Source organism: Phaethon aethereus (assembly GCF_964289735.1).
Source record: "Phaethon aethereus genome assembly, chromosome: 15".
Lineage (NCBI taxonomy): Eukaryota > Metazoa > Chordata > Aves > Phaethontiformes > Phaethontidae > Phaethon > Phaethon aethereus.
The window spans coordinates 614,173-628,962 of record NC_138591.1 but is presented as its reverse complement, the minus strand read 5'-3'; the positions used below and the strand labels follow the sequence as shown (position 1 = coordinate 628,962).

The following is a 14,790-nucleotide window of genomic DNA, read 5'->3' as shown; positions in this document are numbered from 1 at the left end:
TGCAGGTATGCAGTGTAAATACATAAGCCTTTAAAAGCAGAACTGTCAAATAAAGTGTTACACTCCATCAGCTCCTATTGCATCCACTGGCTGAACACCAGCAGACGCTTGGATAACACTCAGATCTGCTCATGGATGCATTTGACATCCATGCAGGAGAAATACACATTCTATGATGAATAAAGAGTCAGAGCCCAGGCAGCAGGCATTTAAGGCTAAACCGTTTTGTTTTAGAGGGCTTTACATTCTGGTTGTAAAATTTCCTCTGGGCTGGAAGCTGGTGCCCAAGAAGAAATAGTCTTTCCATTATGTATGATTTGCCTGCAAATCCTATTAGTCTTCTGTGCAGCACATCACAGGAGAAGAGACACGAGGATGTCAAACCAGGGCATTTTGCTAAGCACTGCGGTTTAGATGTGTGCTCAGTATAAGAAAGACCAAAGCACTGCGACTCTTCAGTAAATGGTGTCTATTTTGAGGTTTATCTTATATTTTTGGAACTGCAAACAATTTTGGGGTCTTTTTGGTGTGATATTGGGAAACTTGAGAGCAGGCTTATTGATGCTAGCAGACTGTAGGTTCTCCAGTTTGGAATAAATGTATCTTCATGTATGAGGAGGATTCACCTCTCTCAAGGAAGATCTATACATATTGTAACAGTTATGTGACAGGACAGATATATGAGCTAAGCAGAGCAGCAGAGCAAACCCACTCTGATCAGGGCTTCCCGAGAACGTCAGTCTGTCCCCAGTACTGCAGCATGTGCTCCCCTCCACCATGACCCCAACTGCACCTACTCAGGATTTTCATTTAAGGTTTAAGTCTGATCGCTGAATTTGCAGCAACCTTTCCGCGGGCTCAGCCTGCCCAGGGCAGGGACCGCGTGCCTCCCCGGCGGGCTCCGCAGAGCTCTCGGGGACACCCCCGGCCAAGCGCCTGCTGCCTGGGCACAGGCTGTACGGCCTCCTTTGAGCACCGGGGTAGGAAGCTGTGAGTGAGGGATGCGAGGCTTTGCTTCTGTCAGTTCAAGTTAGTCCCTTAACATTCACATTACCGTAATGCAGTTGAAAAGGAATCCACGAGTTACAGGAAATGATTTACAGGACACAAGACGCTGCATTTCAGAGGTCTCGTGTACCATAAAAAATATATTATGAAGGAATAATCTGTATCGGAACTGGAGCTGCACAGAGAGAACACATGTCCAGCTGAGAGCAGCATTGAGCTTTTCATTATGGGAAAAGCCTGTGCTCTTCCTCTTTTTTGATGAACATTTTTCTCAGCTCTGGGTATCTAGTTAATATCCGCACTTAATTTTTTTTTTTTTAAATGTTGCTTTTGCCATGAGACCAAGCATAGCTGAGAGTCCAGTGGCATGTTGCTCTGAGGTGTTCCCTGGTGAGCTTCACACAGTAACAGCAGGAGCAATCCCTGGACTTCCCCTGTAAAATCTAGGCCACGGCTTGTCAGCTGGGGGGGCGTGAAGGAGCTCCAGCAGCTCTCTCCCATCCAGCCCTTGCCCAGAGCACCTCTGCGTGATGGGATGCACAGCTCTGCAGTTTCACAAAGTGGAGGCTAGCGGAGAAGGGTCACTGCCTCCAAATACTCCTCCTGCTCACAAGCAGGATGAGGTACCCAGCACATGTGGCCACAGGAGCTGGAAACATACTTTTCCAGTGCTTGCTCAGAAGCCCAGCCACGGCCCTCGTGGTGTTAACACGCAGCTGCTCTGCAGCTTTTGCTACCAGGCTCAGGTGCTGGCGCTTTGGGTGATCTGCAGCATTCAGATGGTGCTGGTGCTTTGGGGGTAGCAGTTCAGGTGCAAAAGGTTAGATTGCTGCTCATTCACCTGTGAGTGCTTTAGCAAATTCTTGTGTTCCTCAATTCATCTCTGTACCACCGTGATGCCAGCACTGCTCTGCTGAGGGTGTCCAGTGCCACAGGGCAGCACCTATGAGGGAGACACTCCCGGGAAACCCCAGAATGAGGGATAGGAGGAAGCTGAGAGACACTAAAGCATTTCTTCCCCTCAGAAAATCCTTGCCAAAGCTGAGTACGGGAGGTGCGAAGTGCCAAAACATGGAGCTGGGAAGAGGTGCTGGCTGCCCCAGAAAAACCGTGAGGAGGGAGGCTCTCAGGCCCAGCCTGGTCCACCAAGGCTGGGGATAGAGTTCCTGGAAGAGCAGCGTGCGAGAGCGTAGTTGGCCTCATCTAGTGCAGCTGCTGGCACCTAAACTAGGAGCCGTCCATGTTCCAAATGGCCCTTAGCTCCACTGTACCAGCAAGGAAGCTGCTGCCTGCCCCAGGCCACGGTCTGCCACCTCTCCTCAAGCTCCTAGGGGACCGCGGGCTGCCCTGCGAATCCCATCCTCTCTGCTCCAGATCCTTAGCCCTGCCGCAGGGGGCTGTCCCAGAGGACCTGTCTGGACGCTCCCCTTTGGGGAGCTGGAGGATCGGGGCAACGGGGCGAGAGGGTGACGGTACAGAACGCACTTCGGGGGAGGCGGAGGGGAGCAGGTCGGAACAGGGGCTCGAGGAGCTGTGGCGTGGCGATTTCTGCTGAGGGAAAGGAGAAGGATGTGTAGAGCACGGCCGGCACTGCTCCTGCCCGCGGGGACCCGTGCCCTCCCTGCGGCCGTGAGCGCTGGCGGGGCGTGGGTGTGCACAGCGGGCGGATCTGGGGAGCGGCCGGGCCGGGCGGGGTGCGGGGCTGCAGGGGCCGTCCCCAGCACACCGGGGGCCAGCAGGGCCGCGGCCGGCCGGTGCCTGCCCGTGCCAGCGCTGCCCCCGGCGGGGCTCGCCACTGCCCGCGGTGCTGCCCGGTCGCTGCCCGCGGTGCTGCCCGCTCTGCCCGGCGCTGCCCCCGCCCGGCCCGGCGGTGCCGGCGCGGCGCTCGGCAGGGCCCGGCGCGCTCCCCACGCTCTCGGCGGCGGCGGGGGCGGGCCCTCCCCGCGCCGGGAGCGCGCTCCCACCTCCCACCCGGCACAAAGTTTAGCAGCAGGAACTCGGGTGGCAACAGTGCGGAGCCGGCGGCACCGGGGCGGCACCGGCGCGCGGCCGCGCTGAGCCCAGGCGCCCCGGTGCCCGGCGGGGGCGCGGCGGCGACCGTGCCATGCGGGGCTCCCCCCCCCCGGCGGCGGCGGGGCGGGAGGGCAGCGGCGCCCCATGCGGCCGGGGCGGCCGGGCGGCGGCTGACACCATGTGCGCCCGGTGCCCGGGGCGAGGAGCGGGGAGCAGCCATGGCCCCCCCCGCCCAGCCGGGGGTGCCGGGCGGGCGCGGCTCTAAGGTGCCCCCGGCGCGGAAGCTCCTCTGCATGTGCAGCCTCTCCCTCTGCCTCACCTACCTGTGCTACAGCCTCATGGGCGGCACCGGCCCGGGCGCCCTGCGCTCCCCCGCCGCGCTCCCTGGCACGGCGGCGCCGCGCTCCGCCGCCAGCCCGCCGGGCCCCTCCGCCGCCCCGCCGGGCCCCTCCGCGGCTCCGACGCGGGCCTCCAACAGCAGCCGGGAAGGGGCGGCGGGCGCCTGGCTGCGGACGCCGCTGGCCGCCGGGGAGGCGATCCCGGCGCAGAGCGGCGCCTTCGAGAGGGACCCGCAGGAGTCGAGCACCACGGACGAGGAGCTGAGCCGCGCCGGCAGCCCGGGGAGCCGCGGCGGCGGCGGCAGCACCACGCCGGACTACGGAGAGAAGCGGCTGCCGCAAGCCCTCATCATCGGGGTGAAGAAGGGGGGGACGCGGGCGCTGCTGGAGGCCATCCGCGCGCACCCCGACGTGCGCGCCGTGGGCACCGAGCCCCACTTCTTCGACAGGAACTACGAGAAGGGGCTGGAGTGGTACAGGTACGGGCGCGGGGGCCACGGCGGGGGGTCCCGGGGGTCCCGGAGCGCCGCGGGCGCAGGGCGCCCAGTCCCCCGCAGGTTGGCTGGGCAGGGGGGCTGGCGGGGGGTCCCGGCGGGCCCGCGGAGGGCCCCGGGCCATGGCGGGTCCCGGGGCCGCGCCCGACCGCGGCGGCGATTCGAAGTGCGGTGTTCTGCTGGGAGGAGGCAGAAAACGGGTGGAAACACCCCTCTCCTGCAGCTCCCGTGCACAGCGCGCTGGAGCAGACCGCAGCAGTCCTGCTGCACTTGGCGTAAAACGCGTCTAAATAGGTCAGTGGTTAATTACTGCCGCCAACAAGACGGCGAGTTGTTGTGGTGGTGCCGGGGGCTTTGAAGGCAAGGAGGGTGCCTGCTTTCACGCGCCACGGGGCTCACTTCGCACGTAAGATTTACTCTTTATTCAACAAGTTCCATGTCAGAAAGTTTTTTCCATTGACAAGATCTAATTGTATTTGTGAAGAAGTCTCTAAATGTTGTTGTCTGACGTAGGGTAACATTGTAAGGGAATCTTACTCTAAAAGTTCTGATAATTGGAGAGCACTGGACTGCAGTAATGAAGTGCTAGTGCCTTGGCAGGTTTTGCAAATTAATGAGTTGTGATGTCTCAGGGTTTCTCGCAAAACTAAAAAGAATGCAGTATATCAGTGGAACTCACAAATTGCCAGTAGTTACGGTTAAAAACAACCCATGCTAGTTTCTTTATAAGAAATAGTCTGTGGCTAAGCTGATAGTTCTTTTTGTTGCACTTAGTATGGTGATTGTTCAGCTGCTCTGAAAATAAGGAAAAAAATAAAGAGAGGCAGCAAGTTAGTTACTGCTTGGATTATCTGGTCACACTTTATCAAAATAGAGTACACAGTCTTAATGTCAACGGCATTTAAATGTCAGGAACTCCAGGCAATTTTCTGTGACAATTGTGGAAGCAAAGTCTTCGTAACACTTACTTGGTGTAGCATCCACTTGGCTTTGTTAAAATGCTGAGGGATTTTCTTGAGGGACTTCAATAAAGTGGAGATCAGCACTGGGAAAGCGCATTTGTCTCTGAGAGCGTTTTCAGTATGCCCTACCAACATGGGGAAGGAATAAAGGATTGACTGTGGTTTTTGTGTTTATATATATATCATTTCAGACACAGTATCTTATTTTACTGAGTTTTCCTGCAGGAAAGGCTTGCCTGGAAAAATAGGTTTAGTAACTTGCTGGAAGAGGCTAGAAAGTGGCATATAAAAAGGTTTGGTTTTTATTCAAAATAGGCAGAAGAAGATCAAGCATTGAATGTGGCAAGCAGCTGCTTTTTCATGTTTAAAGTCATGCTACAAGAAAAGGGCTAGAGAGTGGGTATAACTCCTCTCGTGGAGTAAAAGGCCCACACAGGTTTTCATTTGTAGAACCCATTCTGACATTTTTGCATGCCTGCAGTAGCTCTGCGTTTATCTAGCCGATTTTCAGCACTGATAGAGAGGTGGGAGAGGGAAAGCTTGGGTCAGAGCTGATTTTTGTGAGGGTTGTGGGCAGAGTAGGCTGGGGGATGGATTCTCTGCTCATGGGATAAATAAATTACACCATTGCTCAATTGCCCTTGTGGCCCTGAGGATTTGCCCTGATTGTTTAACCTAAAGCTGTTTACACACCTGCCCAACCCAAACAGCTTGGTTCTCCTTTCTCCTCGCAAGTTTTTCAGCCCTGCTGGGACAGGAGACCAGGTCGCATGGCGCTGGCGATCTGCACCTCAGCGGGAGCGACGGCTTTCCCGCGGTGCTGTACTGGTACCGGGCTGTTGTCACCTAGACCAGGGGCTGGCGTGCTTAGTGCTGTACAGATACTGAGCAAAAATGGAGCGGGGAAAAGTCGCCATCCACACGAGCCGGTGTTTCTTCCTGACATTCTCGGCAATTACTTGATTGAGTGCACCAAGAAGGCTGACTGCTAGCAGCTGTGTCCCAGCTGGAGTAACTGGGGATTTCTCCTATCCACAGAAACGTTGATTTTCTTTCAGCAAAGAAGCAACTATCGAAGTGTTTATACCAGCATCTCCTTACAGTGACTTCTATCACTTGTTTATATTTTGCATATAACACTTCTTTTTATGCATTATAAACTGTTAGCTTTTAATACTGTCAAGTTTTTTCTTATGTGGTGAAATAAGGAAAGAACAGACCCTCAGCATTCCTTGCTTTGTCATTCAATACTGATAGTATCTTCTAGTCCAGCAGAGCTGTAGGGAGAGAAGTAGTTTCCCCACCTTAGTTTCTCTGCCAGTAAAATGAAGACAGTACCTAAATGCCTCCATTTCTTTTGCGTGTGTCCCAGGCTGCGTTATTCATGTCTTTGCTGCCTTGAGGTTAGTCAGCTATAAACACTGTGTCCGGGACAGTGTTCAGAGGCTGAAGTAGCGCAAACAGAGCTTTCTGGCTGTTGGCTGGTACGGTGGCAAGCCTGTTGCACCAGCTCTCTGCAGTCTGTTCTGTTTTCCTGGTAACCTTTGGGGAAAGCTGTGCTGTCTGTGATTGCTTTAGCTCTGCAGTCAAAGTTTATGTAGAAATTACCGAACTGAGGTCTTCCTACACATGTGCTGATGCAAATTGGGTCCAAGGCTTGTTTTGGTGGGTTCGTGTTATGCTGACAGAATTGTTTGTGTAATTGTAATTTATGATTCTGTTCATCCTAATGTTGGGCTGCCTGAAGGACAAGTTCAATGATACCGCTTTCCTTAAACTGCACTTAATACCCCCATCTGCATTAACTTCTGTTGATGAATTTCTTAGCTTGTTTTTTTTTTTTTCTTACTGCAGAATGTAACTTGAGTACTATTAAACAGCATGTTAAAGGCTGAGTGGGCAGCAACTTTTAACCTTTCCTTTTGTTAGCGTGGCAATACTTCTCTCTGGTGTTATGTATTACTTGCATATCTTCAGCACTCTCTCTTAAGTCCGGGACGCTGATACCTGGCAGTAAATATTATCTCTGGTGATTAACTTTGCTGACTTTGTCCCTTATAATAAGCCAGAACTTGGTCCCACCGTGAACGAAGGTTGTGGCAAGGAGCAGGTATCTGCCTTTCCTTTGGTACGCCCGCTTGTTCCTTCTAAGCCACTGGATGTGCCATCGTTCCCTGTGTGAACTGCTGTCGGCTTCAGTCAGTGCCCAGGTGTCCTTCTGTCCTTCTGGCAGCTCTCGCTGCCCAGTCAGCCCAGGCCCGGCCACCCCCCTGCGCGGCCCCCGCGGCGAGGCGGGCCGGAGGCGTTTGCACGGGCGCCGTGCTCTCTGTCGCGCGATGCTTGTGCCTCAGCGGGCACGGCCCGTGCCGTGAGCTCTGCCCCGAGCCATCCTGCAGCTGTAGATGAATTGGGAGAGCCCTTCTGAGAGTGCCGCACGGTCGGCAGAACGATGGGGACACTTCAGGGGCCCCTGAGCACTGAAGGAATTTAGTTTACACCTACAAATGCTCATTACCAGCACCAACAGAAGCAGCATCTGGGCTACGCCCGAGTTCCTTGCCTGGGCACGAAACAAGAGTGCAGGAGCATGAGAGGATTTTGTGGATAATGGGATGGCGAGCCGCCCGCAGCGTCTGCCCCTGGGACAGGTTTGTCACCTCCCGGCGCTGGAGGCCTCGGTTTGGTGTCCGCTGCGACAGCCGTTGCGGGGGGCTGGGCCGGGGGTCTGCAGCAGAGCCCCGGCCTTGGCGTGGTCCCGGGTGGCTTTACGTGACCGGAGGAGAAGCGGAGGCGATCCTGTTGGCGTTGCGCGGCCGCTGCGGTTTCAGCGTGGGGTGGTTCCACCTGCGCAGATGCTGACGCCTCCAGGTGCTCAGACGCTGCTGGTGACCCCGGGGGTGCCGGGGAGAACCCTCCCCGGTGGCCGTGCGAGGAGAGCGGGGGCTGCGAGCGCGGGGACAGGCCGTGGTTTAGCTGCGTGACCGCTCCTGTGCGTGGCCAAGGCGACAGACCTTGGCGCTTCGGCGTGCTCTGAGCTGAGCGGAACAGCCCAGTGCTTCGAGTCCGCCGTGCCCGGCTGCCCGCGGGCTCCGCACGGTGAGGCGGTTCGGTTTTGTCCGTTCATGCTTGCAAGGCTGTCTTGACGTGCTGCGTTTAACAGAAAAGTGAGGATTCGTAACAGTATTTTGAAAACAGATTTGAAGTTTTAACAAAAATACAATCTCCACAATGCAAAGAATATTTGGTAGCGATGAACTTAAATTGTGGAGCTTTAAAGTTCACGGATTTGAAGATTATTCCAAATAATCATGAGAAAAATTCTAGTTGTACATGCACATTGTTTTACTCCTTGCCTCCCTCTCGGTGGAGCCTTCACGAAGAAGCTGCAGCACTGTCTCTGTAATTAGACCATGTTCCTCTCGCTCTGCCCTGGGCCTCCACACGTTAAGCACTTTTCCAGGGGCGTAGCTTTATGCGTGGGGCAGTCACCGTGACAAGCAACGAAATGGTTTGCATGTCTAATGCTATTTTCACAGCCTCTCACTTTTTTGGCGTGTTCTCCCTAAGCAGCCAGGCCTGCGTGTTACTCTGTGAGCTGCTACCCTCATACAAATAATGAATAATACCATGACAGGGAGCTCTTCTCCCAGGACCAAACATGTGCTCTTGAGCCAGCGGTTCCAAGGAGCAGCTGGCTGTGGCTGTGGAGCCAGCGCTCTGTCGTGTCCCTGTGGACATTGAACTCGTCTGTGTTGGGGAAGTGGCTGTCACGCACCGTTATCGCTGTAACGGGCTCTGCTCCTCCCGGGGGCTGCTCGCCGTCTCGCCTGCGCTCCTGCTGCGCCGCTCCGGAGGCCGGCGTGGCACGGCTGTCTCGGTGTGCGCCGGGGCTGATCCTACCTCCGAGCGCCTGGCTCTTGCTGCCGCAGCTGCCGGCAGAAACGGTGCCGATGGTGTCCGAGGACGCGCGACGAGACCCCCTGCAGCGTCCCTTAGCAGCTGTTGGACAGCAACAGCTCGGGGCCGCTTCAGCCTCGCCCCACACAGCGCGACCCTCGCTGCGAGCTGTAATTGCCTTGCTGGGTAATGCTTGTGCCTCTCCGATCAGCTCAGGATATTCAGAAAATCAAACCGCTTCCATCAGCGCTGCGAGTCTGTGCTGATGGGCACTACAGGAACACCTACAGTGGACAGATGGATCGGGGTTTGCTACTCACGGCGAGCACTGCTGCAGATGCCTGGTAACTGCTGTATTTCTCTGCAGAAAGCCTTCCCAGTGTGCTGTGCCCTCTGCACTTCTGGTGACTTAGGGAAAGTGTATTGATTTTTTTTTTTTTTTTTTTTTTTTCCTGGGACCTGCTGTGAGTTGGCTTTTGCTGAAATGTAGCGACTTAGCTGCCCTCCCTCCCCTGTGGATCCACTGCATTGGGATTAGTCCGGATTGAAGACTGTACGAGTATTTCCATGTAACATGGCTCTTCAGTACCTTGCCCCCTTCACCTTTCCTAAACCTTTAGGTCTGGGTTAGCTCCTCCATGTGCACTGGTTTTCCTAGCCCAAGTCTGCCATGCAGAGCAAGCACATGTGTGCAGCACCGACCGCCCACCGCTGCCGGGGGCTGGCTCTCAGTGAAGCTGGCGGAGGGTCTGGGCTGAGCTGGGTTACAGGCTGCAGGCTGTGAGCAGGACGGGGCCAGGGTCTTTGCTGGCTGGTCCCTGTTTCACCCGTCTGGGGCCTGGAGAGAGGCCACTCCAGCATCAGGCATGGATTTTCTTCTGCTCCCAGAGCTACTGGAGTGCACCCACCACGTGCCAGAGCTGGGGGTCTCCTGGGCTCTGCCCCTGCCCTCTGTGCTGGGCCGGGGAGCCCACCCTGCACCCTTGCTGGGCAGCAGGCTTCTCCTGGCCTTTCCACTCGGTTTCAGCTCAAGGGATGGGGTGCAGGAATGAGTCGGGCCTCTTTGCAGTGATTTATCACCTTATGATGGTTATCCACAGGCTACTCGGTTGTAGCCATGGGGATGGCAGCTGCTTTCAGCACCCGCAGCCCCCCACGCTGTGCTTGCTGCTCTTGCAAAGAGGGTGCGAGAAGCGTGGGGCACGACAGGCTGGCGGGCAGGGCTCCGGAGCGCCCGCTCCGCAGAGCTGGTCGCTGCTCCGCCTCCGGGTCAGATGTATTTGTTTGCAGGCGACGGTGGGCAGAGGGTGCAGGGAGAGCCAGCGGGAGAGGGGCCGTAGCCTGGCCCCGCACTGACCCCCTTGGCAGCCCCCACGTACCTGCCCTGCTCAGCCCGGGCAGGGACGCGGCCGGCACCGCTCGGCGCGGCGGAGGGAGGGTGCACCGGCGCCACGTCCCACCGCTGCAGCCAGCTGGGTCCTGCCCCGCTCCCCTCCGGCCCCGCAGCGGGAGCAGCCCGCGGCCTCTCAGCAGAAGTGCTCGGCAGCGTGTGAACCCAGGGCGCGGAAAACCAGCCGAGCAAGGCGGAGAGGCGTCTTCCCGTGACTTTCGGAGCACCCCTCCCTTGGAGCATGTAGGGAACCCTTATATGTCACCAGGCCTGAAATAATCTTGACTTCTTGTATTCTCAAGAACACTCTCTATGATTTTGCTCAATAATCCACTAAGTAAACGCTGCAGTGCTCTGCTGCTAATGGCTTAAGTGTTATTTGTAGTGTCAGAGTTTGTGAGCGTTGCTCTGTCTGTGGATGCAGTATCGCTCAAGCATGAAGATGCTACAAAAAACCCAAAAATAGGCCCAGGGAAAAACAGCCCCTTTGGAAAAGAGAAAGGCGAAACGTCAGTTGGTTGTGTTCATGGGTTTAAATGATGAGCCTGACCCCTGCTCGGTTTCTGATTTAGCGAGGCCTGTTCTGCTCTGTTCAAAGCCCAGACTAGCAAAGGAGGAACAACAGGTTCTCAAAGAAAGTTATGGACAAAGGCTTTTGATTTTCAAAGTGAAAATTCCGGCACAAATTGGTGACACCTTGTATCAAGAGAGGTCGGAGGCTTTTGCTTTTCATGGATTTCTCTTACCTCTTGTTGTCATGGGGACTTCTTTTCCCCGAGTCATTATATCATCCACTTCAGCAGAAGTTTTATTGCTTTGGGGGCTGGAGAGGCTCATGTGGGACATTTCTCACTGCTCGTGGTGTAATACACAGAGGTAATTTCTTTCAAATGATTTTTGCTTGAAGTGGTTTCAATGAATTGAGAAGGGTATGAGTATGAATGAATGGCTGAAATGTTCGTACTGAGTTCAGGTGAGGAACACGCACTGTCAAACTTTCCAGAGCAATAAGAGTAGATACTATAATTTCACTCTGGTATGTATGTAGGCAACAGTCCATTTTATCCTTTCTATTCCCTTTTTAAAAAGTTTTATTTAGGATTTGAAGCGGCTTAAATGGGATTCCCCTTCCTGTTTGTAAGAAAACCCTAAGTTAGAAGAGTCTTCAGTCACAGCGAGAAATTACTGTTTCGATCAAAGGCTGGGTCAGCCCCAGCAAAGCGTGGCATTGCCGTCGCTCCTGGGGTGTGGGAGGTGGAGAGGCCTGGGCAGGATCAGTCCCCGTGACCCAGCTGCGCGACCCCGAAGCTGGGAGCAGCTCAGCCCCGCGCCAGCCTCGGCGCCGGCAGCGAAGCCGGCCGCGAGTGACAGGGCTGCGCGAGCTGCTGCTCCGACCTCTGCTCTACGCGTAACAGCACGTGGGCACCGCTTCCCGCTGCCACTGTTTTTGGGGGTGTCGGGGACGCAGGAGCATGTGGCCGGGCCCCCCTCCCCGCCGGGGTCCCGCCGCCGCCCCGTGACCAGAGGCGAGCAGCCCCAGGGAGCCCCGCGTGCCAGGTAGCTCCTTCCCACGCAGGTCCCTGCCTGGCCGTCGGCTTGTTTGTTTAGCTAGCTGCTGTTTCCAAGCTGAAACAGAGTATTTAAAAGCCAACTGTTTGAAGGCTGTGAAAAGGATTCATATTTATGGGAAAAAGAAAAGAAAAAATACCCACCAACCTCAAAAAAACCTTCCAATTATTTTTTTTTTTTTTTTCAAATCTCCCATTTCCATCCCCAGAGTCAACACACGAATTTAGTAAATGTTGCAAGGCGTGCTATTTTCCCCCTTGTCATATTATACATCTGAGCATCAAGGATGGATCATAAACTTGCTCTTTATGGCTTTAACATTTCAATTGCTAGTCACATTTTATGTAAATGAAGGTATTTACCTTGACAAGCTCTCCTGTGAAGTACAGTACTTCTTTAAAGAATTTATTTGGCAATATAAACAGGCCAAATGCTGAGTATGGATGCAAAATTCACAATCAATTTTTACAGCTAAGCAGTGTAGGATACTCCCAAAATACACCTGCAGTTGTCCACTCCAATCTCGTCAGTGCCTTGGAGAAACTGAGGCAGGGGAGCCAGGGGGAAGAGGAAATAGCAAAGGGACATGGGTTATAGCCACGGACCGACTAAACAGAACTGGCTTTGGATAAAAATAACTCCATCTGCCAGACTTTATTTTGTATTACGGAGATTGCTATAACACATTTCAAGCCAAAATCTGATTTCTGTTCCCTCCAGAGCCAGGCTGCAGTGGGCTTGGCCCCCTCCTTTATTAGCGGGTAATTATTTTGGATCCGAGCGGAGCAACGTTGCGCTGGTAGCCCAAATTTGCAGCTCTCCTTTGTTTTAAAGCCTATTTCCTTTCATCTTGCATTGAGATGGGTACAGTAATATAATATACTTTCTATTAGTGTTCGTCCACATCGGCAAATAACTTTATTTCGGCCTCAGGTTTGCCCTTTCCGTATTTGTTCTTGATGGACATTCGTATAATTAAGCCAAGCAGCAAGCACGCTCGTGGAAAGCGAACGTCAGTGTCAGAAGCGAGTGTTAAATTTGCATTTGGATTCGGCAGCTGACAGCACGAGCTGCCATCACCCAGCCAAGGAAAAGACAAAACCCCCTGGTCAGGGTAACGCCAAGGCAAGGAGGCACCGGCGCCAGAGGCTTCGGGGCTCCTCCGAGCGCCCCGTGCCCCGGGGGCTCGGCCGCCACCCCTGCGTTCAGGACCCACCTCTGAGCCCCCAGACGCGGGGGGAGGCTCACCTGTGGGTGGAAGGGGCTGCATCGCTGCGGCAGGTTATTGATTGTGAATTACTCGGCTCCAGTCCCGCTTGTGTGAAAGCAAACCAACCCTCCTGCGCCGGAAGCACTGACCCCCGGGTGCCGACGGCGGACCGCGGATGCTGAAGTCGTTGCTGCTGGAGGTCTTTAATGGCCTTCGGTTCATCCCCACTTGGTGTGTCCCCGGGGAGCACCAGCATCGATCCTGACTGTCGGCACTCACACCTCTGAGCTAATTTCTCGGCTCTTGATTTGAGCCGTGTTAAGTCCCAGATCACCTCTGCTCCGCTGCTGCGCGGCGCTGGGGGCCTGCAGACCGTGTGGTGCACCGGGGGGACAGAGGTACCCCAGGAAAGGGCTCTGCCCCTCCTCCCTGAGCCGCCAAAACCACGCAGAAAGGCCAAGTGCCGCAACCAGCCAGGCATGAACGCGGGAGGCTCCGGGGGAGCTGGGCGGTGTGGTGGGAAGGTGCTTTAGCTGGTCTGAAGGACCATGTAAGGCCGGTGGCTGGTGCCCAAGGGGAGCCCAGGGAGTCCCGCGCCGGCGGTGCTGCCCGCCGCCCCCTCCTGAGGGGCAGGGAGCCCGGGCCGGCGCTGCCGGGGAGTTGGCGCGGGAGGAGGGCGCGCGGTGGTGCCGCTGGGTCTGCTGCGCATGCCTGGATCAGGAACAGTAAAGGTTCCTTACTGGGCTCAAAATCCTCTAAAACCTCCCAAAAAATCAAAGCAGTGTGGAAGAATGCCTGAGGCAGTAACTTCACTGGTAAACTAAAGCATCTCGCTGAGAATTTCTAAGTCCCAGCAAATTGTAATGCAATTTCCTATGCAAAAAGGGTTTATCTCTATCTAAATATTATTCTGCATCGTTACTCATTGTAGGGAAGCTATTGCTTTCCTGGGTTAACTGATTGAACTTTGGAAATAAAGCTGCATGCTTATCATACAGATGGGAGCTTGACTTTTATTGCTCCTAAATTGTAGTGATATTGTTAGATATGAGTAAGTATATACTCCATTAGAAAATATTAAAGTTTGATACTACTTTAGCATTAAAAAGATTAAAAGACGCATTTCTGCAGTCTAGCCCACCATGAAATTGGAGTCTACTTGGTATGTGAAACATGTAATACAAATAGCCTAACAATTAATGACAAAGGAAGAGCTGGGATGGATTTAAGGCTCAAACTACCCTGGATTTCTCAAGGCTGGAGTGGCAGCAGGGGAAATGTGTTATTAGATCATTACAGGCTTTTCTGCTAGAGCCACTGCTGGTAAAGTTGCATCAAGGTGTTTTATTATTACCCTGTTCCCACGTAATATTCTGAAACGCTCTCGTCTCGGGACGCGGGTGTCTCTGTGGGAGACCGTCCGTGTCTCTGCCACGGACTGGTTCATTTGGAAAACCTGAACAGAAATTCTTCAGCCATTTTTTGCGGCAGGCAATGGTGAGAAAGTGCTTTGCCATTGCCAGAGTGGTTAGGGAGCCCGTTTATTAACGTTTAAGTTCAAAGCTGCTGACTGCAGTCAGGGAAGTGCATTCGGGAGCGGGGATGGCCGAGGTCCCCGTAGGGCACCGTGGTGGGTGCAAGTCTTCCGCCGCCCGGCCCGAGGCCCTTCCCCGGGGTAAGCCGGCAAGGCGCTCCCCGCCGCGGCCCCGCCAATGCCCCCTATTAACTTCTGCTAACGCTCAGAGCGCGTTGCCGGCGGCGGAGAGCGTGAAGTCGTTTGCTGTTCCCGGAGGGTGAGGACTGGGGCTGCTGGCGCAGGGAGGGACCGGGGGCCTCGGCAGAGAGGCGGATTGCATCTGTCCTCCAGCGCGCCCGGGGGAGCTCGGCCCGAGCCACCGCCGGCGCTGGG

General features: G+C 54.9%; 1 protein-coding gene across 1 annotated transcript in view; it reads left to right on the top strand.

Annotated features, from left to right (window-relative positions):
- Positions 1 to 2,491: 2,491 nt before the first annotated feature.
- HS3ST4 (heparan sulfate-glucosamine 3-sulfotransferase 4) overlaps positions 2,492 to 14,790 on the top strand; it is a gene marked incomplete at its 3' end in the record, with an annotated part of 66,541 nt that continues 54,242 nt past the window's right edge. The window contains exon 1 of the mRNA XM_082006843.1: positions 2,492 to 3,838. Coding sequence (XP_081862969.1) covers positions 3,240 to 3,838 — 599 coding nt within the window. The 5' untranslated portion in view covers positions 2,492 to 3,239. The remainder of the gene's footprint in view (positions 3,839 to 14,790) is intronic.